The following is a 26,864-nucleotide window of genomic DNA, read 5'->3' as shown; positions in this document are numbered from 1 at the left end:
TCAAACTTTTATCTAATATCTTTATTTGTTTTACAGAAACATAATATACTTAAAGTTTGTAAACAAATTTACACATTTAAATACTTCAGATGCTGTAGTTGCAACACAAACTCAGTCTGGCTCTGCTTCCTGGGGCAGACAATGACAACGACAACAGAACAAAGTGGAGTAAGAATCTCTGAAGGATATAATTTCAGTCCACTCCGATTTTGACTAGATTTGGATGTTCATACCTGCTTGCAGTTCAAGTTCAACATCTGTGCAAAGCATTTTCAACTTCACACTGACATTAAAACTGAGATGTGAATACAGTCAGTTCTGCTATAATGCGTGTTTCTTCAACACGAATTGGCTTTATCGTGACTGAAGAATTTAGACCATTATTTGTAGATGTGAACTATACTTATCTCTATTGGCTATAATGTGATTCTGGCCCCATTAGTTTAAATGGCGTGGCTATTGCATGATTTTCTTATAACGAGATTGCATGAGAATGGAACTATCGCGTTATATCAGAACCGACTGTACAATGTTATATATTTGTTCTGCTCTTATTTACTCACAATGTAGGTTTTGATTTTTTTCTTTAACCTCATGCTCAATATTAATTTATCCTGATTTCAAGAGTTTCAAAAACAAAATGAGTTCAGGAGATATATTTGGAAACAAATGTTCAGCAGTCAGTGTAGTACCGAGTTGCAAAGTAATGGCACCAAGAGGCCTTAACAGTAACGTTCATGGAGAAAAAGTGAGTTAGGGCACCCCAGACAAGGTTAATTATCCTTCATCTTGCGCTCTTTCTTAGCTCTGGCTGTCATAATAGGAAAGAAGAGACTCGGAATCAAAGTTCGCAAGTAAACTGCGACTGTCGGCAGAAATCCAGCTAGCAGAACATCCTTCTTCCTCCTGCACACAGCCGTTAGAACAGCTTCAGCAACAACGCGAGGTTCATAGCCTTCTGCTGTATTCTTGTCCATCACTGGTTTCAAATGAAGAAAAACAAGTAAATGAAATGACCGGTCACCACCTCATTACATTTCTTATGCAATCTTAACCAAATGCTTTACTATCAAATTAAAAATCCAAGCCACTGGTCTGAGGCTCAAAGTGCAGAACGTTACAGAGGTCTAAATGGTGTACTGTTCTTCCTTATTCTTATGGTGAGAGTAGGAAAGACAAGGATATCGATCAATTTGGAAAAGAACAAACACATTTATAACAAGCCAGATGATTCTTCTTTCCAGTATCTAAACAATGCTCTCAGTTGATCCAAATCTCTTCAGCCTGTCTGCAATTAAAATAAGTTCATTGATTCACGTTGCATCTCAGAGCAGCAATGCCTTTTTAACCTCCCCCAGGTTTGCAACCTTCCAAGATCTCTAGTCATCCAACTGTGTATCCTCACTTTACTTTGATTGACCACTGGTAACCATGCACTCTGGGATTCCTTCCCTAAATACCTCTGCCTCTCCATCTCCCCTACCACGTTTCTTAAAGGCCACCTCTTTGACCTTCATCAGATCAGTGTCAATTGTTTTCCTGGATAATGTTCCTTTGTTTTTTAAAATGACAAAATATTTCACTCTGTCAAAGGTGGCATATCAATGCAATTCGTGGTTGCTTCACAAAGGATTTATGTATGTTTTTACGTATATAGAGAAAGATTTTTAATAGAGAATGAAGCTGCCATCTTCTACAATTTAAGTGACTCCTCGATCCCCATTTATCCCCTCAAATTCTTCCAAATAATGACATTACAGACATTGGCAGTAACCTATCTGTAAATGAGATCCTCACACGATATAAAACAATTCAAAGTAATTAAAAGCATACCACCATACTTGGATCCATTCCCAGTCACCGCATTCAGGGAAAGGTTGGTGCGGATATATCCTGGACTAATTATAGTCACCTTAACTCCATACTGCTCTACCTCTGCTCGTAGACAGTCAAAGAAAGCTTGGGTAGCATGCTTAGATGCTGCATCTGGAACAAGAAATTAGAAATTTGTCATTGGAATTTGTCCAGAAGAAGAAGGTATCTTAAAATTCTCTCTCTGAACTAAAGGCGACAATTAGAAAGCTTAAAGTCAGTGTAGTTTACTTAATATTTTGCCACAACATAAATATCAAGAGTTGAACAATCTACTAGCACAGGGTTTATATAATTACAGTATCTGAATAACACATGCTGTAATTAATTTACAAATTGGCCAGTAACTCTAGGGGAAGGTTAAACACGTGGTGATTCACTATTCACCACCAGTTGCTGAAAGGCTTCATGAAAGTTGCAGCCTGTCTTTACCCTTCCTGAGTTTCATGAAGTTGCTGCATTTTCATATTAATTGTCTTTTAAACATGCTTGATATCTCAAAGTGAAGACAGACTTTGTTTCCAAAGGAATTATGTAGTGGTCACTTCTAATGGTACTATCACAGGCAGATGCACCTATTACAAATAGATTGGTGATGACATAGCTAAGTATATTTTTCCCTACCATTGGTTTCCTCAATTACCTGCCGCAGACCTAGTCTAGCAATTATGTCCTTTGGGACTTGACCAGCTTGGTTAGTAGTGGTGGGACCAAGCCAATCGTAGTGATGGAAAATTACTATACTCTGGGTGAGGAATTCAATGTCCTGCCACCCTCAGAAATTCTTCCAAGTGCTGTTCAAGATGAGTACTGATTCATCAGCTGAAGAGTGTCTGAGTGTGCTGCGAGGAGGTAATCGGCAGGATTGTCTGCGATTGACTTGATGCCATGAGATATCATGTGGTCTAGAGTCAATGTGGAGGACTTTTGCATCACTGTAGCACCAGTTGTGCTGGGTCTGTCTCATCAGTGGAACAGGATATGCAGAGGGATTGTGCTGTCTGGAACAGAGTCATTCACTTGGACTTACACTTGTAGACAATGTCGGACTATTGTTTAACTAAGCCATGGCACAATTCTCCCAATTTTGGCACAAGCCCCCAGATGTTAGCCAGGAAAACTTTGCAGTGTTGACAGGGCTGAGTTTGCCATTGTCATTTCTGGTACTTTGGTTGATGCCGGGTTGTCCATCTGATTTTATTCCTTTTAATCAGACTACATAGCAGCTGGAAAGAATTGAGTGACTTTCTAGGTCATTTCACAGGGAATTTTAAAGAGTCAATCACATTGCTGGGTCTGGAGTAATCTGTTGGCCAAGATCAGGTGTGGATGAGATTCTTAGCAAATGGCTTACAACAAGTGACAATATTTCGATCATGAGACCAATTATTTTTTAAATTCCTGATTTTTGCTAATCAAATTCCATCATTAGTGATGGTATTCAAACCCATTCCCCTTGAGAATTACCCTGGATCACTGGACTATTGATACCATAATGCCATTGTCCTCCTTTAATGTGTTACTTAATCATACTGGTGGATGAAATACAGTACGTATAAACAAAAAGTGATGAATGCTTCACCATACTTACAAGCAGATCGAAACGGAATTGCTATTTTCCCTTGGACACTACTAATCACTGCAACATGTCCACTTCTTCTTTGCACCATGGAAGGCAGGATGGCTGCAAGGTTAAGTGATTGACATATAGTTAAGACATTGCATAGTGGTGCCTTGCACACCAACCAGCAGCTCTTAACAATGAATCTAACACTTCACTATGGGGATCATTATCCAGACAGAGCAGACCCTCAACAGCAGCTGTTACACAAGCTAGCATGAAGAAACAATGGTGCTCCATGGTCTGTGCTGTGAACTTCATCCCTTAGCAGCTTCCCAAATATTACAGTGATTTTGTTCTGTGTGCAGATGAGTCTTTAAAACCAGTTGCCCACCAAGCCATACATTATTCTGAATTGAAACTAGCGTAGTTGTCGTTCCTTCACTGCCACAGTATAAAAATCCTGTAATTCCCTTCCTAAACATCACTGCGTGTTATTACAACACGTGGACCGCAGCGGTTCAAGTACAGTCAGTTCTGCTATAATGCACATTTTTTCAACGTGAATTAGCTATAACGTGATTGAAGAATTTAGACTATTATTTGTAGAACACTAACTTTCCGTACCTTTATTGGCCTTAACACAATTCTGTTCCCATTAGTTTAAATGGTGCTCCTGTTATGCAATTTTCTTGTAACATGGGATTGCACAGGAAGGGATCTATTGCATTATATTAGAACAGACTGTAGGTAGCTCATCACTATCTTCTTAAGGGCAATTAGAATGTATAATAATTAACTGTAAAACAGTGACCTATTAACTGAGCCCCTCAAAGAATCTGTACATAGACCATTCTATGGAAATCATTGTCGTTTAATCAAAGAAGAATGTCAAAACGTATTGATGCTTAGTTTTTCAGAGCTTCAAGTATTTTGCAGATATGACATTAAAGTGAACAACTTAATTCCATTTTACTAGAAGAAGACCTTTATTCTGTTTCTGGTGGTTGAGCACCATCTAGTGATCATCCAGAGTAAAACTGCAGAACTCCACTGATTCAGATGACCTCAATGGATTTTATTCATTCTGTGGCTTGGCCGTCACACTCAGATTGCCATACACTCCTGTTTTGTTCCCATCAAGAGCTCCACATTTCTAGCAGGAGATTCTAGTAGAAGACAGCAAGGGCACAGCTGTTGCATCTGGGTTGGGACTAATGCCAGGTGGGATTAGGGAAAGGAGGGCCTGTGGGGGAGGTGTTGTTGAGGGTATGTGTGTTAGTTTGGAAGTTAGACTAAGTAACTACTAACTGCAGAGAACTCTCCAAATTTTCTGATTTAAATGGTCTCTTTGGGACAGTTCCAGTTGTAGGGGAATTGCCAATTGAAATCTTCAATTCTCTGGGCAATTCCTTCAGAGTTTGCTAAATCAGGGATTCCGCAGGGTCCTGAAGTTCACCTCCCATCTATACTGCAGAAATGACTATAAGGCCACCAGAAAATCTGGCCCAGTTTGTTATTAATTTATTTCTGCCCCTGTTCTCGAGAAGAGGTTAATCCATGTTCATCTGCAGTTTTCAGCTATCAGGAAGCTATTGATCCTTGTTCGATTGCTCACTTAAGTATGAACATGGATACAGAGTCTTGGTAACTAATTGATCACAGACAGAATCCTAGCCCACTGCAATGTCAACTTCATTTGACACATACAAACTCCTGCATTTTGTAACAAGCATCAATGGATAGCAATTGGCAGACTTCACCCCAAATGCACCCCTTTCCACCCTGCACACGTGAGCCATATAGCCAATTATAGCACCCCAAAGCAGTTTAGCAATATTGGTGGAGATAATTATCGGTCAGGAAACCACAAATAACTCCCTTGTTTGGATGCAGGTTTGCTCGCTGAGCTGGAAGGTTCATTTTCTGACGTTTCGTCACCATACTAGGTAACATCTTCAGTGAGCCTCGGGATGAAGCACTGGTGGTGTAACCTGCTTTCTATTTATATGTTTGGGTTTCCTTGGGTTGGGGATGTCAGTTCCTGTGGTGACATCATTTCCTGTTGTTTTTCTCAGGGGGAGGTAAATGGGTTCCAATTTAATATGTTTGTTGATAGAGTTCCAGTCCCAGTGTTGTCCCAGTCGAAATGGTGTCCTTCCTCATCCGTATGTAAGGATACTAGTGACAGTGAGTCATGTCTTTTTGTGGCTAGTTGATGTTCATATATCCTGGTAGCTAGTTTTCTGCTTGTTTGTCCAATGTAGTGTTTGTTACAGTTCTTGCAAGGTATTTTGTAAAACACATTAGTTTTACTTGTCTGTATAAAATCTTTCAAGTTCATTAGCTGCTGTTTTAGTGTGTTAGTGGGTTTGTGGGCTACCATGATGCCAAAGGGTCTGAGTAGTCTGGCAGTCATTTCTGAGATGTCCCTGATGTAGGGGAGAGTGGCTAGGGTTTCTGGACATTTTTTGTCTGCTTGTTTGGGTTTGTTGCTGAGAAATCGGCGGACTGTTTTTTCATTGGGTATTTGATCTTTTTGAATACACTGTATAGGTGATTTTCCTCTGCTCTTTGTAGTTCCTCTGTGCTGCAGTGGCTCATTGAAATAATGTTCTAATGCAGCTTCATTTGTGATGTTGGGACGACTGCTTCTGTAGTTCAATATTTAGTCCGTATGTGTTGTTTTCCTGTAGATGCTGGTTTGAAGTTCCCCATTGGCTGTTCGCTCTACTGCGACATCCAGAAATGGCAGTTTTCCTCCTCTTTAGTGAATTTTATGCCAGTAAGAGTATTATTGATGGCATTAAGAATTTCCTCTAATTTGTTGCGTTTAGTGATGACAAAGGTGCCATCCATGTAGCAACCCAAAGTTTAGGTTGGATGGTTGGCAGAACTGTTTGTTCGAGTCTCTGCATTACTGCCTCTGCTAAGAACCCTGATATCGGAGATCAGGGTGTTCCGTTGGTTTGTCTGTAGATTTTGTTGTTGAAGGTGAAGTGGGTGGTAAGGCCGAGGTTCAGTAGCTTGACGATGTTGTCCTTGCTGATGAAGTTGGTGGTGTTTGGTGTATGTGTCTTTCGTTCTTCTAATAGTGTAGTCAGTGTTTCCTTGGCCAGGTTGATGTTGGTGGATGTGAACAGAGTTGTTACATCTAAGGAGACCATTATTTCATCCTTTTCTATCTTGGTGTCTTTCATGGTCTTCAGGAATTCTTGAGTGGAGTGGATGGATTGGTGTGAGTCTTCTACTAAGTGTTTTAGTCTTTGGTGTAGCTCCTTGGCCGATCTGTAAGTTGGTGTTCCAGGTAGTGAAACTATGGGTCTGAGGGGGCTTCTAGTTTGCGAATTTTAGGTAATCCTTAGAAGCGTGGTGTGTTGGATCCGTCTGGTTTCATTTTGTGGAAGTCAGTCTTATTTATTTCTCCAGATTTCTGAAGTTTTTGAACAGGGCTGTGATTCAGTTCTCCAGTTGTGGGGTTGGTTCTATCGCCACTTGTTGGTAAGTGTTGGAATCTGCAAGTAGTGCGTTCACATTCTCAATGTAGTCTCTTTGATTTAAAATGACTGTCCAGTGTCCTTTGTCTGCAGGTAGGATAACAATGTTTTTATTTTTTTTAGTCTTTCTAGTCTTTCCTTTCTGTGTATTGAGTGTGTTTCCTTCAGTTTTCCTGCTTCATGTTGGTGCGACTGCCTGAATGATGGTTTGTCTGGTTTTTTCTGTGAGTTGGTTGTCTTTCAGTGTTGTTTTTAATGCTGCTAAGAAATCTTTCTGGTCTGCATCCTAGAAGTTGTAATTTAATCCTCTTACTAAGACAGCTTTTTCAGTGTCTGTTAATGGTTGGTCAGAAGTTTTTTATCCATGCTTCTGTGTAATCAGTGTTGTAATTTTGTGTATCATGTATTATGCCTTACTGGCATATAATACACTAAAGAGCAGGAAAACAACAAAATGCCATTCCTAGATGTCGCAGTGGAGGGAACAGCCAATGGGGAACTTCAAACCAGCGTCTACAGGGAAACAACACATAGGGACTAAATATTGAACTACAGAAGCAATCATCCCAACACCCACAAATGAAGCTGCATTAAGAACATTATTTCAACAAGCCACTACACACTGCAGCACAGAGGAACTACAAAGAGCAGAGGAAAATCACCTATACAGTGTATTAAAAAGAACAGGTACCCAATGAACACAATCCACCGATTTCTCAGCAACAAACCTAAACAAGCAGACAACACGTCCAGAAACCCTAGCCACTCTCCCCTACATCAGGGACATCTCAGAAATGACTGCCAGACTACTCAAACCTTTTGGCATCATGGTAGCCCACAAATACACCAAAACACTAAAACACCAGCTAATGAACTCGGAAGACCCTGTTATACAGACAGCAAGTAAAGCTAATGTGATTTACAAAATACCTTGCAAGAACTGTACGAACGCTACATTGGACAAACAGGCAGAAAACTAGCCACCAGGATATGTGACCATCAACTAGCCAAAAAAGACATGACCCACTCTCACTAATATCCTTACATAAGGATGAGGAAGGACACCACTTTGACTGGGATAACACATTCATTCTAGGACAAGCCAAGCAGAGACAGACACGTGAATTCCTCAAATCATGGCATTCTTACCAAAACTTATCAACAAATACATTGACTTGGATCCCATTTACCACCTCCTGAGAAAAAAAAACAGGAAATTACATCACCATAGGAAATAACATCCCCAACCCAAGGAAATCCAAACATATAAATAGAAAGCGAGCTACACCACCAGTGTTTTAGCCGGACGCTCACTGAAGATGTTACCTAGTATGTTTATGAAACGTCCGAAAACGAACTTGCCAGCTCAGTGAGCAAATCTATATCCAGAACCTCAACCTGAGCTACAAATCTTCTCAAAACTCACTAACTCCCTTGTTCTTCAAACTAGGACATCCTCAGTGTCCATCTAAGAGGGATACTGAAGCTTTGGTTTAACATCTCATTTGAAGGGCAACACTTCTAACAGTGCCCAATTGGGTGTGTTGGCCTAGATTGTTTACTGAAGTCTGTACAGTGGGATTAGAACCTACATCTGATTCAGTGGTCAGCGTGCTACCATTGGGCCACTACTGTTGCTCCAACTGGCTGAGATCAACTTTCAGACCAAACATCATCATCTTTAAACAATACATCGGTGAGCCACTAGGAAGCTGTGAGAGTGATTAAATCAGAGGTGTGATTCAGAAGAACATTTAATCACTGTTCCAACAATAACAACAACACAGCTAATGCTTCACATTTACCGAATAGCACAACACGAAGGAGTATATGTTAAATAGTAACCAATAAAATGCTTAGAGACCAATAGCAGGATAGGAGCTTTTTCAGTCCACTGGATTGTCTTTTGTCTTAATAAGGGAAACAAGTCTTATGGTATAAAACCGGAAACTGGTGTTTAGGATTATATAGATCGACCACGATCTCATTGAATGGCACAGGAGACTCGAAGGGGGAAGTGACTGTGTTCTGCTCCTATGTCTAATGTATCCTGTGTGTTCAATTCCAACCCTGAGACTGGAACATAACATCCAGGTTAGCACTCCACTGGAGTAATGAGCAAGTGCTGCATTGTCACATAAATGATACTCACCTTAGGCCACATTTTGTCCTCTCAATTGAATCTAAAAGATGCCAAAGCACTATGAAAAGCAGGTGAATTTTCCCCAGTGCCTATGCCAACATGGACGTCTCAATATCAAAAAACTAACTATTTGGTCATTATCACATTAATGGTCGTAGGATCTTGCTGTATTCAAATTGGCCGCTGTATTTCTGACAATGGCTACATTTCAAAAGTTCTTCACTGCTTGTCAAGTATGTTGAGACATTCTGAGTTCATGAAAAGTGTTATATCAATGCAAGATTTTCTTTTCTTTCCCTCTTCCCACATTGCTGGCATTTGATCTTCCTTCAATGAGGAGAGGGTTGTCATAAAAATCATGAATCAGGTCATTTTCACATACCACCTCCTGGCCTTGTTATCAAACAATGCTGACAGAGAACGGGCATGAAATTGTCTCCATCTTTTTATTGTGTAGCCATGGCATCGAGGAGAAGACCCAGAATGGGGAGGCAATGACCTATTAGTATTATCATATGATTATTAATTCAGACAGTCAGGTATTGTTCTGGGACTTAGGTTCAAGTCCCACCATGGCAGATAGTAGGATTCGATTTCAATAAAAATCTTGAATTAAGAGTCTGACATTGATCATGAAACCATTGGAAAAACCCATCTGGTTCACTAACGTTAAGGGAAGGAAACTGTTGTCCTCATCTGGTCTGGCCTACATGTGACTCCAGACCTCGGAAATGTGGATGACTCTTAACTACCTTCTGGGCAGTTTGGGTTAGGCACTAAATGCCCATATCCCGTGAATGAATTAAAAAACTCAATATTAATAATAAAGGGAAACTCTCAGAACTGAAAACTAACAACATGATACCTTTTGTTAAAGCAATTGGTCCAAAATAGTTGGTGTTCATCACATCTTTATCAACACTTATGGCAGTGTCCAGGATGTTGCCTCGGTAACTGATCCCTCCATTATTTATTAGAATGTCCACTTGACCAAAGCAATTGAGAATCTCATGTGCGCTGCTTCTCACAGCGTCTAAGTCAGCCAGGTCAAAGGTCACAATGTGAGGTGTGTGCGTCTACAAACAAAACCCAGATACACAGTAAGGAAATGAAATCGCACATCCGCTTTTGCATTGATTATACTTATCTTGAACCATCAGAAAAAAACTCAAGTGTATTGTAATTAAGCCGCAACGGGGATGGGACAGAGCTCCATGCCCAACACAACTGTCAGCCCTGTAACCAGACTGATAACATTGGCAGCTCACCTAAGGGGGCTAAAATTGAGATGGCCAAGTGAGGGCCAGCTCCAGGGAAAACAACTTTGCATGTGGGACTGCTTTTTGGTTCTGATGCCAGAACCCTGAAGCCCACAGGAAATCCTGCCTTAAGGTTCACCCAGCCAATGGCCCTGTCCACACTGATCTACACTGGTCCCTCTACTCTTGTCTCCATCCTGTTGGTGAGAAGTTACCTCCAACAGGGCGTGTTACCTGATGTGGTAATGTCTATGCTATCGCCCATAAAATGAGAAAATGGAATAAATATTGCGGTATTGAAGAACCTGTTTATACCTATTAGGTATAAACATTATTTTCTTCAGGCACAGGTCTAGAATAACATTAAGCTATTAGGTAACAGAGAAGCATGCTTTGAGTAATGTGTAATGCTTTAAGTGGTATGGGGTGAGATGGAGTATAAAATTCTTGTACTCTCAGATCACAAGCTATGATGGAGTGAAGATATCGTCAACATGTCTCCCAACAGTGGGACATGACACAATACCATTAACATTAAAAGTCTTATCCACAAATCACTCCACAGTCTTACCACAGGATATCTGTTAGTTACTCACTGACACAGCTACTCAAACATCATGGGTTGCGCTCTTCACAAGCTAGCATCCAATTTCAATTCACAGACACACAAGTGTTCAGCACCACTGCTGCTATTGCAATTTGAGTAAAACCTCTCTTTATCTACTTGATTTAAGATTACTTTATTCCCTCGTCTGGCTAGCCTGGCTCACTTGCTGTATTATTCGGATATATATCCACACCAATCTGGAAAATGAGGTGTTAAGGAAATCAAAAACGTAACAGTATTGTGATGTTGTAGAGCCCTTGGAACTCTCTATCTCAGTGTTTGGCTCATTTCATAGCAGGGTACATGGAGTGTACAGCCCAGAAACAGGCTATTCAGCCTTACAGGTCCACACTGTAGAGCTTCCTCCTACCCCTCCTTCTTTTATCCTCATTAACGTATTCTCCATAAATACATCTGTACTATTGTTTTCAACCACTCCATATGGCAGCAAGTTACATTCTAACCATTGAGAAAGAAGTTTCGCCTTATTTTAGCCATTTCCTTATTTTTTATAATTTCTGTATTTTGAAACACTAACAAACATAAGCAATTACTTGTATTCCAAAGAACAGTCTACCTTGCTCTTGTTGTTCACCATTCCAGTTAGCTCCTTCACAAGTTCCTCCAGCTTCTGCTTGTTCCGTCCGCACAACACCAGCCTAGCACCAGCTGCATGGAAAACCCTGGCGCACTCTTACAGAGAAAGCAACAATCATTGGAATCAGCTTCAACAGCAACAAACACTTACACTTATATAGTGCCTTTAATATAATACAATATCCCAAGGCACTCCACATATTAACAAACCAACTTTGGCATAGATCCACATAAGATGATATTCAGACAAATCATAACAGGCTCAGTCAAAGAGGTAAATTCCAAAGAAAGAGAGGTAGAAAAGTTCAGAGAGAGAATTCTGGAGTTTAGGGCTACCTTATCTGAACCGGTGGCTACCAGAGTGATTAAAATGCTCAAAGACTGTTTTTTTTTGCATGAAAGCTGAGCGCCGTGGCATCATCACAGTTAAAGTGCATGTGTTGGTACTGTAGAAATGGATATGATGGCCCAATGAAAACAAAAGTGAGACGCTTTCTAACTAATTCTTCCCATCTTACATTTAGCATTATTATTTAATAAAATCTATTGGGGTCAAGGTGCTGGGAGGTGGTTATCACACTGCACACTCAGATCGGCCTCAGAGTCAAAATCTCATGCATCTGTAAGGATTTATTGTGAAATGACAGGGGATGGCACAAACACGAATGGGCCAAAGAGTCTTCTTCTGGAGTGTCTTGATTCTATGAATCTGAAACTTTGGCCAGCCTTCAACCAATTCTTACCATGATGGTGCTGGATTGTCAAACTCACTCAGACGGCTCACACAGATAACTGGGATGGACAAAAAAAGTGTCTAATTTGGGGGTTAAGCCTCATTATTGGGAGCACAGTAGCATGACTGTTCAGCAATACCTGATCTGCGGTGCACTTTATCCATAATGACCAGATTCTGATTATTGGTGCAAAAGTGAAAATCGTGGTTGAGTTTCTCAGCACTGACATCCTTAATCATGATACGTGTACTGACGCACACAACATTCTGATTAGGTCTGAGCTTAAGTGTTCTGTTCTGGGCACCACGCTTCAGGAGAGATGGGATACCTTTGTGGGTGTGCAAAAGAGGCTTACAAGACTAGCACTCAAAACGAAAAGCATCAGTTGCGAGGAAAGATTAAGAAACTTGGATTATCTTCTGCAGAGCAGAGATGCTTAAGTGGAGACTTAATACGGGTGTTCAAAGTGAATTTTATTGGAGTAAAATATTAGTAAGAATAAACTATTTCCATTGGCAGAAAGGTTGTAAGGGAGTACAGATTGGCAAAAAGAATCAGAGGTAAAGCCTTAAGAATTTCTTTTGACTCAGTGTGCTGCTGTGATCCACCTACAAGAGTGAAGAAAACAGATTCAACAACAACTTCCAAAAGGGAATTGCATGGAACTTAATTATAAAGTAATGAGGAAAAGAGGAAGGGAATTTAAAAAAAAATAAGAATTGGACTAACTGGATAACTCTTTCAAACAGATGTGACAGGCACTATGGTTTTTCTCCAGTGCTATACAATACAGTGTCAAACAGCAGCATGTAAGTCATACACCAAGTTTCAAGGGTTTAGAACCATGGATACAACATTTTAAGGCATGGTTGTAGTCACAAACAAACAACTGCACACAACTAGGGAAGAGCTGAGAGGGAGGGAAAGCTATGGAGGAACAAAGACATAAATATGAAATGAACAGACCATTACATTATCTGTGTTATTACCTTACCTTTACCGAGGCCAGAGCTTGCTCCTGTTATCACCACCACAGCATCTTGAACTATTGCTCGATCCTTCATGCTCTGCAGCAGTCTGAATAAAATAATAAGGCCCACACTACCCAGCAGCAATGGCAGGAGGTTTGAATAGGATATTTCCATGAGAGTCCCTTTGTACAGCATTTTCCTGGGGATTATAAAAATAAAAGCAATTCACTTGGCTCGCCTAATGCGCACTAGTGCCAGAGTTAAAGGAAATATACCCTTCGAGACATTCTGTTAGGCATGAATCCCCAGGATACTAAAACCAGCAGTGAATTTCACTGACAGAAAAATTCCTTTGCTTTTTGATCTGCACCTTGCAATCTTAAATATCCAGTTGAGGGAGAAGATAGGGTCTTTGCAACATTGCAGCACTAGACTTTTACACAGTAGTTTTCTTTTGGCAAATAAAGCATTAGCTAGTCCGTCTCTAATTCTCCAACAGTGAACAGACCAAGCCAGAGAGGACATGCACAGGACATGATGACATCAAGCAGCAAACAGCTGTTAATTCTATTTTAAGCAGCTAAAACCAGTCTCATCCAAACTTAGCTTTATCATCAGTTAAAGGAGGGGCGAGAAAACAACTTTGCTTCAGGTTTACAGAAATAAAATGAAACTAATTCAAAGCCCACCTTTGTAATCTCCTAACAATGTATCTTCAACAGAGATAAACCCCCTTATTAGGACAGTCCACAGGCTGCCTCAAGATTAGGTAAACTGTCCTTTAATGAGTCTCAGCGTAGACATGTGAGCTTCGGCTGCCCTGAATAGGAATGCCTAACTGTAACTAAAATACTTGGAACTCCATCTGACGTTAGGCATACCAGGTTCTTTGTGACTCAATATGACTACCAGTGTCGATGTCATTAAAGAGCTGTGATCCTCAACCCAGACAACTTTTGAATGGCTACTATCAAGCTGTAATCAGAGCCAAAGGGAGGGTAGTGGAAGGAGAGGGTGAGGGGACTGAGACCATGAGGGAAGGGGAAACGTGCGGAGCCAGACAAATCACGTTTCTGCCCCTGACCTATACTTTACTATGTGCATATGGGCAGGTAGAGAGATGAGGGTTACACCAGGATAATCTTCTTGCCCAACTGCATAATAATTCACCGACACTCATGATCTGGCTCAAAGCCAAAGGGCCAGGGAGAGGTGGCACCTAGTTGCTGTACTTTGATCAGCACAAGTTAACGCCTTTCGGAGGAGGGCAAAAGTTTGTTCAGCATGAAATAAAACATTCTATCGCCCTCAATTCACCATTCCAGACCATTCCAGGCAGTTTTGTGTTAACTGGACAACTTCTTAAATTAATAAGAAGCACAGTAATCTTATGTGAAAACCTCAATATTGCACAGGTTGTCCAACGGATTGTTCATTCACAGCAATGTGATTTGTTTATGTTTTGTCTCAAGATTTCCTATTCAGACCAAGGAGGAAGAGGCCACAGCCAGCAAAGGAACCAGCAAAAGGAACGGTGGGCCAGGATGCAAAACAGGATCAAAGTTGAGAAAGTGGCAAGCCTGGTTGTGAAAGATCAGTGGGAACATAGAGGAACAGACAGAGGTCATGCCTTCTTCAGCCGCAGCAGCAATGAATCAGCCCATTTGGTACAAAAGTCCCACACTAGTATTTATGCTACAAACAAGCCTCCTCCAGCCCTTCTGCAGCTCACTGAGTGGCCATATCCTTCCAAACCTTTTCACTTCTGTCCTTGAAAACAACAAATTCTGGAGGTCACAGCGGGTCAGACAAGCATCCATAGAGAGAGAATGCAAGCCAACGTTTCAAGTCTAAATGAGTCTTCATCAGAGTTGAAGTGAAGTGTGGAGGCAACATCATTTATGCTATGATTTGGGGGGGGCAGTGGAGTAGTGGGCGGAGGGTGCTGGTGGAGAAAAGATGATGAGAGTTCAGGTTAAGTGATAGGAATGTGAGAATGACAGAAAAATGGTATGACTCTTACCAGATTTACAAGGACCGACAGTCCCCCAGGATGAGGGAGGGAATAGAGGTCATGATAACACAATGTAACAAGCTAAAAAGGGAAAAAATGGTTCACAATTTGAAGGTGTTAAACTCAATATTAAGTCCAGTAGGCTGTAAATGTCCCCTCCTGGATATCCTAGACCATTCCACAACATCAACATCTCCCTTCTCAAATCACACCTTCCTATGCAAGTGCAGAAGGGGTGATGTGGAGGAGCTGGTGATGGATTGGGATGGACAAAGTTAGAAATCACACAACACTAGGTTATATTCCAACAGGTTTATTTGGAAGCACTAGCTTTTGGAGCACCTACTCCACAACCATCTGAACTGGGAGCAGCATTCTACACCTTCAAATTGTGAACCATTTCTTCCTTTCTCCTCTCCTTCCATTCCAGGGGGACTGTCAGTCCTTGCGAGTCTGGCAGAAGACACACCATTGTTCTGCCATTAACACGTTCTGATCACTTAGATTAGATTAGATTAGATTACTTACAGTGTGGAAACAGGCCCTTCGGCCCAACAAGTCCACACCGCCCCGCCGAAGCACAACCCACCCAAACCCCCTACATTTACCCCTTACCTAATACTACGGGCAATTTAGCATGGCCAATACACCTGACCTGCACATCTTTGGACTGTGGGAGGAAACCGGAGCACCCGGAGGAAACCCACGCAGACACGGGGAGAACGTGCAAACTCCACACAGTCAGTCGCCTGAGGCGGGAATTGAACCCAGGTCTCTGGCACTGTGAGGCAGCAGTGCTAACCACTGTGCCACCGTGCCGCCCACTTAATCTGAACTATCAACGCTTTTCTCCACCAGCACCCTAACCCACTAGCTACCAATCCCTCACCCCCCCCGCACTATAATATGAATGCTGTCCCCTCCACCCTTCACCTCATGTAGACTCAAAACATTAGCTTGCTCTCTCTCCATTGATGCTGACTGATCCACTGTGATTCCCAGCATTTGATGTTTTGGTACATCTGCAGTAATTTGCTCCTTCATTCTGTCCTTACCAAGCTTTCCTCTAAATGGTGTGATGTGATTCATCTCCTTCATATCTGGTTTCACATTCTAACAATTCTTGCATAATGAAGTTTCCCTGATTTTGATTTATAAGCATATTATAATTATGGGCCATGGCTCACCTCACAACCTTCTGTTTACCAGAGAGAATGTGCCCAACATAGTTAATTGTTCTTTATAAACTACTATTCCATTTGCTCTATCATTCTAGTTGCTTTCTACAGCCACTTTGCTTCTCCAAAGTGCTTTCAGGATTTTTGAATGAGTGGTTCCTTCGTTGATTTTACTTTTCTCTTTTGTTAAAAGTGTTGGCTCAGTGGTGTCAACCATTCACCAAAATGCCATTATCACACAGGGCTCTTTGCCTGAACAAAGATAAGCCATTGTTTATCACCAGGAACAAAGCACTTTCAGTCCCTCAGCGACTTTTGCACAGAACTGTGAAAATCAGACAGCAAGTTGTAAACTTGCAGTGACTGAAATTCGACGAGCTTTTATGATGCACCAAGCCATTTAGCCAAGTAGCTCAGTTGTTGGACCATTGTGAGCAACACAACTACGGCCATGAGTCCATTTGCATGCACATCCACAGAAGAGAGCTTCAAGTTCTGTAATAGCTTTCACACCTCCTGGAAGATGCAGCCTTTCAGATTTCAGTCCAGAGATTGGTGGTGAATAGAAACCAGAGTTCCAGCTCAGAATTCAGACATGACACCCGGTGGAATTGTCAGGTCCGGTGAGTGTAGGACACACCGCAACATCATCCAGATTATGAGAGGCCATAAATCCTCCATATAGAACCAACTACCCTATCACCTGAAATCTGACTGATAGCTTGCAAATATTTCCAGTACTATTCTCATGGGATTAGAGTGAAGATGCAAAAGACAGACTCGTACACATTCACACACGTATGTCAATGATGTAATTGGAAGCAAGAATCCTATTCCACTTTCCACAATCATGTGAGGCTTTCTGATCTGCTCCATGTTGTTCAGTTCATGCCCTTATCAACATGACCAGCAGGCAGGGCCCTATCCTTAACATCTGGTGTGTTACCTCTAACTTGATGTCTTTGAACAGCAACATTTAGCAGATCAAAGATCCAATTGTCACTTCCGTCTATGATAGACACCCTGGTTGGTCAGTATGTTAAGAAATCCAGCCACTTAGAAGTACACTAAACCCAAAGCACTTTACTTACATTAATGAGAATGGACAAATTACTGTATTTACACCAGCTGAAACCATTCCATTGTTTAGATTAGATTACTTACAGTGTGGAAACAGGTCCTTCAGCCCAATAAGTCCACACCGACCCGCCAAAGCGCAATCCACCCAGACCCATTCCCGTACATTTACCCCTGCCCCTAACACTACGGGCAATTAAACATGGCCAATTAGCCTAACCTGCACATTTTTGGACTGTGGGAGGAAACCAACGCAGACACGGGGAGAATGTGCAAACTCCACACAGTCAGTCACCTGAGGCGGGAATTGAACCCGGGTTGCTGGAGCTGTTAGGCAGCAGTGCTAACCACTGTGCCACCGTACCGCCCAAAATATTTTTAATACTTCTTCTTGGGCACCACACACACACTGTTACTTATTGTCGAGTCTTGGTTATATTCAGGCAATGAAAAGTCAATTTAAAACATAATTTGGGAAGGAATTTTCCCTGAAATCTAACTTCCCTTCCTCCAATGACATGAGTGTATTGGAATGATTTTACAGCAAGGAAATACTTTCATGGTCATTTTGCTTCGGCCTGTGCACAAATTACCAGATGGCAGGACTTGAATATGTGGCCTCTGGATTGTTAGGACAAAACTGTCAATGAAACTTTGATCCCTGCACTGAGTGGGTCATCAAAACTATAATATATGGAGAACTACACTGCAAAGATCGATTTGGTTGGAGCAAAACAGAATGGCACAATGTCAAGCTGCCTTGCATCTAACCCTGCCTTCCACCATTGCTGCCAGATGACCAACACAGGCAATGCACTAAAACATTCAGAGACTAGTAGAACAGATTACCAGGCAAGTAGAGATTTCAAACCATTGTCAAGAAGAAAACTGTTGGATGGTTACCTGGGTTCACAGTTTTTAAGATTCTGACAGAAATAAACAAGTCGATGGGGCAAGGACAGATATCACTTGCTACGAAGACGATTGAGAATCATTCCTGGTTGGCAACAGGGCTTTTTAAAAAAAATTATTCATAAGGTATGGGCATTGCTGTTTGGGCCAACGTTTATTGTCCAGCGCTGGTTCCCCTCGAGGTGGTGGTGGTGAGCCGGCTATAGAAGAACTGTAACTATCCGTTGCAGTTAAGACCACAGTGCCATTAGGGAAGGAGTTCCAGGATTTTGACCTAGCAACAGTGAAAATATTTCCAAGTCAGGATGGAGAGCGGCATGGAGAGGAACTCATAGGTGGTGGGTGTTCCCATGTATCTGATACCCTTGTTCTTTGAGATGGAAAGTGGATATGGGTTTGGAAGGTGCTGTCAAAGAAGCTCTGGAAAATTTCTGCAATGTGTCTTATTGATGGCACACATTGCTGCTGTAGTGAATTTATGGTGGAGGGAGTGAATGTGATACCGATCAAGTGGGCTTCTTTGTCCTGGATGGTCTTACATACTTTTTGAGTGTTGTTGGAAATAATTCAGTTCAGTTTCTGGTAACCTCCAGCATTTTGATAGTCAAGGCAATATCATTGAATATTTGGTACTCTCTTGTTTGAGGTGGTTTACTTCTTGGCAGTGGTGCAAATATCACTTGTTACTTGTCAGCCCAAACCTGCATATTATCCAGGTCTTGCTGCATTCGAACATGGAAACCTTGAGTATCTGAAGAATTGTAAATGGTGCTGAAAATTGTACAATCATCAGCAAACATGCCCACTTGTGACCTTAAGATGAATTGATCATTGATGAAGCAGCTGAAGGTGACTGGAGCTAGGACATGACCTGAGGTACTCCTGCGGAGACGTCCTGGAGCTGAGATGACTGACCTCCAATAACCACAACCATAAATAAATGCTTGACAATGTAGAACTTAAAAGGAGACTCAAAGTTGAAACTTTTCATCCTGCACTCATTAGAACTAGGATGCAAAAAAACAAACTTGAAAAAGAGACACCATTTTAGGCAGAATGAGAATCAGAAAGCGTCAGAGGGCAATGTTGCTAGGTTTGCACAGATGACACAGAAATAGGTGGAGAGAAAGGTAGTGTTGAGCAAGCTGGGAGGAGCAGAAAGACATGGATGGGCTAGGAGAGTGGGCAAAGAAGTGGCAGACAGAATATAACATGGAAAACATGGTAGGTTGAATACAGGCATAGATTATTTTCTAAATGAGGAAAGGCTTTGGAAATCTGAACCACAAGGGGACTTGGGAGCCCTAGTTCAGGATTCTCTTAGAGTTAACATGCAAGTTCAGTTGGCAGTTAGAGGAGCAAATGTAATGTCAGCATTCATTTCAAAATGGCAAAGGTACAACAGACTTTACAAGGTTCTGATCAGGCTGCATTATGAATATTTTGTGCAGTTTTATGTCCTCTATCTAAAAGAACGTGCTGGCCTTGGAGAGGATCCAGAGAAGGTTTATAAGAATGATCCCTGGAGTAAAGAGCTTGTCAGATGAAGAGTGGGTCTCAGCAGAGTTTTGGTGGATGAGGGGAGATCTGGTTGAAACTTACAAAATACTGAGAGGTCTGGATACATTGAAAATGGAGTTGATGTTTCCACCAGTAGGAGAGACTAGGACCCAAGGGCACAGCCTCATAGTAAAGGCTGAGATGAGGAAGAATTTCTTCAGCCAGAGGCTGGTGAATCCGTGGTACTCATTACCACTTAAGGCCATGGAGCCAAGTTATTGAATGTCTTGAAAGCAGAGATAGATCAGTTCTTAATTAATAAAGAATTATGGGGACAGGGCAGGAGAATGGAGTTAAGACACATCAGGCGGAGCAAACTCAGCAGGCTGAATGGCCTAATTCTCCTCCTGTATCCTATGATCTTAAAGGTGCTTGGTTGGGCCAGAATTGGTATGGGAGTACAGCAAGAACAGTTAATCATCAATTTTAATTCTCGTATCAGGCAAGTAGATTTGTTCTGAAGAAAGGTCATTGGACCTGAAACATTGACTCTGCTTTCTCTCCACAGATGATGCCAGACCTGTCGAGTTTTCTCAGCATTTCGGTTTTTGCTGGAAGTAAATTCAGAATGGTCTCTTTGACGAGTGCAAGACAAAAAGCTTCAACTATAGTCTCCTTATAGCAATGTTTAACTACAACTATCTTGCCCCGTGACAGGTATGACTAACCAGTGAACAGTTGTTATTTCCCTCCCCCTCTTCGCACTGACTCCAGTTTTGATAGGGTTCCTTGATGCAACACATGATCAAATGTGGTTTTGATTTGCAAGGGCAGTCACTCTTACCTCACCACCAGATTGCAACTCTTTTGTCCATGTTTGAATCAAGGCTGTAATAAGGTCAGGAGCTGAGTGGTGCTGCTGAAATCCAAACTGAGTGTCAGTGAGCAGGTAATACTTAGCAAGTGGTGCTCAGTAGCATTCACTATAACTTCCATCACTTCACTGATGATCAAGAGAAGATCGAAAAAGTGCTAATTTCGTGGATTGGATTTGTTTTGCTTTTTGAGTATAGGGCATACGTGGGCAAGTTTCCACATTTTTGGGTAGATGCCACTGTTATAACTGTACTACAACAGCTTGGCTAGGGGAGTGGCAAGCTCTGGAGCATGTCTTCAGAACTACTGCCGCATTATTTACTGCCTGATGGAGATAGATGTTTTTAATTAGCGTGTAAGAATAACAGAACATGAGGAGAAAAAAAAGTCACGTCTTTGTGATCCACGTTAGAACCAAAAAAAATCCAGAATTGTCAGCAAGGTCATCTTTGGAAAGTACCAGGAATGAGGAGCTAAACGAAAGTTAGGGCCTTGTAAGTCATTTTTTATGGATTATCATTGGAGCCTTGAGGAAATTGGCGTAGACATAAGCACATTACTGGGTTGAACAAGCAATGGAACGTGTATTTGAGAAAGGTCATATCATGGAACACTGAGCGGAAGTGGGTACTGCAGACGCTGGAGAATAGAGTCAAGATTAGAATAGTGTTGGAAAAGCACAGGTCAGGCAGCGTCCGAGGAGCAGGGAAATCAACGTTTTAGGCAAAAGCCCTTCATCAAGAATGAGCCTCATTCCTGATGAAGAGCTTTTGCCCGAAACATCAATTTTCCTGCTTCTCGGATGCTGCCTGTTGCTGTGCTTTTTCAGCACTACTCTAATCTTGACTCATGGAACACTGGGACCAGTTTTACAAGTGAGCTATTGAAATGGATTTAATATTGCAAATATATAAAATTTCAGTTAAACCACATTTGGAGTTGTTTACAGCTCTGGTTGCCACACTGTATGAAGGATGTGACGGCTTTGGAGAGGGTACAAAAGAAGTTTATCTGTATATTGCCTGGAATGAAGAGCATTAGTGACGAAGGAGAGCTGGACAAACTTGGATTGTTTATGCTAGAGCAGCGGAGGTTGAGGGTGACCTGAAAAAAGTAAATAACATTACCAGACTCAAGGATAGAGTGGATAGTCAGAGTCTTTATCTTAGTGTGCAAATGTCAAATACTATGGGGGCACAGGTTTAAAGTGAGAAGGGAAGAGTTTAAAGGAGATATGAGAGGCAAGTTTTTTTTATACTGAGGGTGGTAGGTGCCTGGAACAGGGAGGCATATTAAAGGGCGAATGAGGCAATCGTGGCTGTCAAGAGAAGTCAGGGACAGCATAAAAGCAAAAGCAAAAAAACATAACATGGCAAAGAGTAGCGGGAATCCCACAAAGCCCAGAGGATAAAAGAAAATAAGGAGCAAGAAGATTAAAAATGAGGGTAAGCTAGCCAGTCATATAAAAGAAGATTGCAAGAGCTTCTTTGGATATATAAAGGGCAAAAGTGAACATTGGGCCACTGGAAAATGATGGAGAAGTAGTAATGGGGTACAAAGAAATGGCAGGGGAACGGAACAAGTACTTTATGTCACTCTTCACAAAGGAAGACACGAGTAATATCCCAAAAATTCAAGAAAGCCTGTGGTGGTGGTGGTGGTAGTAGGAGTGTTGGGGGTGTTGGCAGAGGAGAGTATGGTGGCCATCATGAAGCAGAAGGTGCTACAAAAACTGAAAGTTCTGAAGGTGGATGAATAACCTAGACCAGATGGACTACACCCCAGAGTTCTGAAGGAGATAGCTGAAGAGATAGTGCAGGCGTTACTGGTGATCTTCCAAGAATTACTGGAGTCAGGGAGGATTCCACAGGACTGGCATATTGGTCTTATAACCTCCCATTTAAGAAGGGAGTAGGCAAAATATAGGAACTACAGGCCATTTAGCCTGACTTTGGTTGTTGCTAAGACTTTGGAGTCCCTTGTGAAGGATGAGATTTCTGAAAACTTGGAGGTGTTTGGTAAAATAGGGCAAAGTCAGCATGGTTTCTTCAAGGGAGGTCATATCTGACAAATCTTTAGAATTCTTTGGGGAGGTAATGAGCAGATTAGACCAAGGAGAGCCAATGGATGTTATCTACTTGGACTTCCAGAAAGCCTTTGACAAGGTACCATGCAGCAGGCTGCTCTGTAAGGTAAGGGCCCATGCATGGTGTTCAAGGCAAGGTGCTAGCATGCTTAGAAGTTTGGCTGTCTGGCAAAAAGCAGAGAGTGGAGATAAAAGGGTCCTTCTCAGGACAGCAGCTGGTGACTGGTTGTGTTCTGCAAGGCTGTGTTGGGACTGCAAATATTCACTTAATACATAAATGATCTAGATGAAGGAATTGAGGGCATACTGGCTAGGTTTGCAGAAGATACAAGGATAGGGGGAGGGACAAATAGCATTGAGGAGACTGAAGAAGGATGAAGAGTGGGCAAAAAAGTGGCAGATGGAGTACAACATGAGAAAGTGAGAGATCATGCACTTTGGTAGGAAGAATAGAGGCATGGACTATTTCCTAAATTAGGAGAAATTTCAGAAATCTGAAGAACAAAGGGAGTTGGGAGTCCGATTCCAGTATCATCTTAAGATAAACTTGCAGGTTGACTTGGTATTTAGGAAGACAAACAGTGTTGGCACTTATTTTGAGAAGACTAGATTAAAAAAGCAGTGATGTACTTCTGAGGTTTTATAAGGCTCTGGTCAGACCACATTTGGAGTATTGTGGAGAATTTTGGGTCTGGAGGATGTACCAAATGTCCCAGGAATGAAAAGCTTAACATGAGGAATCTTTGAGGACCCTGGGTCTATATTCCATGGAATTTAGAAGGGGGGGGGGGGGGGGGGGATCAATTAAAACTTACAGAATACCGAAAGGCTTGGACAGAGTGAACATTGAGAAGATGTTTCCATTGATAGGCGAGACTAGGACCCTGGGCACAGCTTCAGAATAAAGGAAAGACCCTTCAGAACAGAGATGAGGGAGAAACTTCTTCAGCCAGAGAGTGGTGAATCTATGGAATTCATTGTCACAGAAGGCTATGGAGACCAGGTTATTGAGTATATTTAGGACAGAAATAGATAGGTTTTTGATTGTCAAGGGGATCACAGGTTTACGGGAGGAAAGCGGGAGAATAGTGTTGAGAAACTTATCAGTCAAGAATGAAGGCAGAGCAGACTCGATGGGCCAAATGGCCTAATTTCTGCTCTTATGGTACAGGGGGATACAGACCATGTGCAGGCAGATGGGATTACTTTAGAATGGCATCATGGTCAGCACAGACATGGTGGGCTGAAGGGTCTGTTCCTGTGCTGAACTGTTCTATGTTCTACGGGCTGTGACTAAGGGCATAGCAGAGATATAAATAGTGAGTAACAAGGACATTAAATTAGTAAGGAGGGGGTGGTGTTCAGGTGGACTAAATAGTGCAGGTTAAAGCTCAAAAGAAAACAAAAGGACACTTTAGTAATAAGAATTTGCATTAAAAACCAAAGATGTAAAATAATAAAACAAAGAGATAAATAGGAAACATCCAAGTAAAAGAGCAGAATATTCATTGTTTATATAAACACAGTATATGAAAAACAAACTAAATGAACAACAGGAATAAATTCAACTTGAAGAATATTACACTGTCAAGTTGGGAACTTAAATAATAATTACCAGGTCATAAGACCTAGTGGTGAACAATTAAAATAACCCCATCAATAAAAGGGAAGCCCAACTCATCAAGACATGGCTGGAAATTTTTCAACAATCCATCTTGTTGACCGCCTCCTGAAGTCTAAATCATTAGATGTCAGCTTTCAGCCAGCTCAACTCATTCCAGGTTATATCAAAATATAGCTCAAGGAACTGGAAACTGCAAAAGCTGCGGGCTGACAAATTTCTGACAATAGCATAAAAGAAATGTCCTCCAGAACTAGGTGCACCCGAGCCAAGCTGTTCCAGTACAACTACAATACTGACATCTACCAGACAACTTGGAAAAGTGCCTAGGTATATCCTGTCCACAAAAAAAAGGTAAATTCCAATCAGTGAATATTGTTGCATCAGTCTACTTTCATTCATCAGCAAAGTGATGAAGTTTGATAATGCAATCAAACAGCACTTGCAAAACAATAACTGGCACACTGATATTCAATTTGAGTTCTGCCAGGATCATTTTGCTTTTGACCTCCATTCAGACTTTGACCAAACATGATTTAAAAAGCTGAATTCAAGATGTGAGGTGAGAAAGACTGCCCTTAAGATCAAGGTGGTACTTGGCCAAGAGTGGCAATAAAGTGGCCTAAGTAATTGGGAATGGAGGGAAATCTCTCCACCAGCTGGAGTCACTCCTAACACAAAGAAAAATGGTTATTGTTATTGAAAGTCAATCGTCTCAGGACATTCCTGCAAGAGCTCCTCAAGGTAGTATCCTCGGCCCAACCATCCTTAGCTACTTTATCAATGACGTTCCCTCAATCATGAGGTCAGGGATAAGCAAGTTCACTGACAATTGCTTAATGTTCAGCACCATTTGTGATTTGTCAGTTACTGAAACAGTTCATGTCTGTACACAGCACGACCCGGACAACATTCAGGATTTGATTGATCAGAAACATTCATGCCACAAAGCTACCGGGCAAAGACTATCCATTGATGGAGGATCTTATCTTCATCCCTTGACAATCAATGCCATTAATGTCACTAAATCCCTCACTATCAACATCCACGGGGTTACCATTGACCAGAAACTTAAGTAAACCAGCCATATAAATTAAGTGGGGAGAAAAGCATATCAGATATTGATCATTCTGCAGCAAGTAACTCACCTTCTGATGCCCCAAAGGTTGACTACTACCTACAAGGCATTACTCAGCTGTATGATGGAATACTTCCCACTTGCCTTGACAGATACATGGCCAAATAAGCTCAACATCATCAAAATCAGCGCATCGCTAACTTGAAACCTTCACACCCCCCCTCAAAAATACACTGCTTAAAAACATGTACCATTTAGCAAATGAGCAATAGCAATTCACCAAGGCTATTGAGAATGGGATCCCAACCCAATCAATGGGCAGACTCCGTGAGCATTGGCCACCGGTTCCCAGCAGCAGGAAGGGAGTGAATCTTCGGCGGGGGGAGGGGGTGGTCGGTGACCAGCAAACCGAGTCCGCGGGGCAGTGAGAGGATTTAACCCACTGCACGGGTGCAGCCGCGCCGCTGACCCTCACTCACCTTCTCAGCAGCGACAGCATCCTCCCGCCCAGCAATCAATCTCCGTGACTGACAGCACCCATACAGCCAATCGAAGGCCGCGCCACCAATGACAGACAATCGGAAAGAAGGAATGGGCGGAGTTACCGCCCGGATATTTATTATCGAAGCACTCGGAAAAAGGCTTCCGGAGTGATCCTCCGAGCACTTGCGATTGGTTCCGCCTATTTGTTTTGGGATCTTCAATTAAACCGTGGACATTTTAAAAAATAAAATGCTCACCTTGAAGTTTATGACTTAAAGTGGCTGGAGAATCGGTTCAGGTTTAAATATAAGTTACAGTTGACAGGAAAGAGGAAGGTAAACTATTGCACACTTTGTGCTAGTAACTTAAATTAGGAGTGTCCTGCTCTGTCAGTGCAGCTATTCTGGACACTTTCCTATAAAATAACAAATGGATTACACAAAGTATATAGTAGGAGATTAGTGTAGCGTTTTTATTAATGAACGTCATGATCTCCTTCGAACAATAAGTATAAGTGGCAAAAGATACATAATGGCCTTCATGTGCTAATGTCCTGTTGTATGGGAATGAACGTCTATTCATCTCTTCAGCTTTCATAGCTTCTCTTCCCAGTCCTGAACATTTATCTTTGGTGTCAATATCTCAGCTTGCAGTATCTGATCCCCTCCCTGAGACTTTGAATAGAGTTCTAGCATCTGCAACACTTAATTATTCAATAATTTCAGTTTTGTCAATCCCTCAAGTCAGACGTTATCAGCAACTCCTAGAAAAAGTAGGAAAACGATTTACCTGTATAAG

At 41.7% G+C, this 26,864-nt stretch overlaps 1 protein-coding gene across 6 annotated transcripts; it reads right to left on the bottom strand.

Annotated features, from left to right (window-relative positions):
- Window positions 1–26,157, bottom strand: dhrs7b (dehydrogenase/reductase (SDR family) member 7B). Of its 6 annotated transcripts, none has more exons than XM_043711890.2 (7): window positions 26,063–26,157; window positions 13,265–13,440; window positions 11,517–11,632; window positions 9,939–10,149; window positions 3,464–3,556; window positions 1,834–1,986; window positions 1–979 (listed from the first exon to the last, which is right to left on the bottom strand). In XM_043711890.2, the coding sequence occupies exons 1-7, from the start codon at window positions 26,080–26,082 to the stop codon at window positions 774–776; spliced, it is 975 nt and encodes a 324-aa protein (XP_043567825.1). In that variant the 5' UTR covers window positions 26,083–26,157; the 3' UTR covers window positions 1–773. The 6 variants fall into 6 exon arrangements, with proteins under 6 accessions (XP_043567825.1, XP_043567830.1, XP_043567826.1 ...); XM_043711895.2 differs by lacking the exon at window positions 26,063–26,157 and adding an exon at window positions 25,835–26,016; XM_043711891.2 differs by lacking the exon at window positions 26,063–26,157 and adding an exon at window positions 25,864–26,016.
- Between the last annotated feature and the right edge of the window lie 707 nt (window positions 26,158–26,864).

The sequence above is a fragment of the Chiloscyllium plagiosum genome, unplaced genomic scaffold (assembly GCF_037043375.1).
Source record: "Chiloscyllium plagiosum isolate Xiang-an unplaced genomic scaffold, Cpla_swu_hap1 HiC_scaffold_20, whole genome shotgun sequence".
Classification (NCBI taxonomy): Eukaryota; Metazoa; Chordata; class Chondrichthyes; order Orectolobiformes; family Hemiscylliidae; genus Chiloscyllium; species Chiloscyllium plagiosum.
The sequence above is the reverse complement of the archived record's forward strand: the minus strand, read 5'-3'. Positions and strand labels throughout refer to the sequence as shown.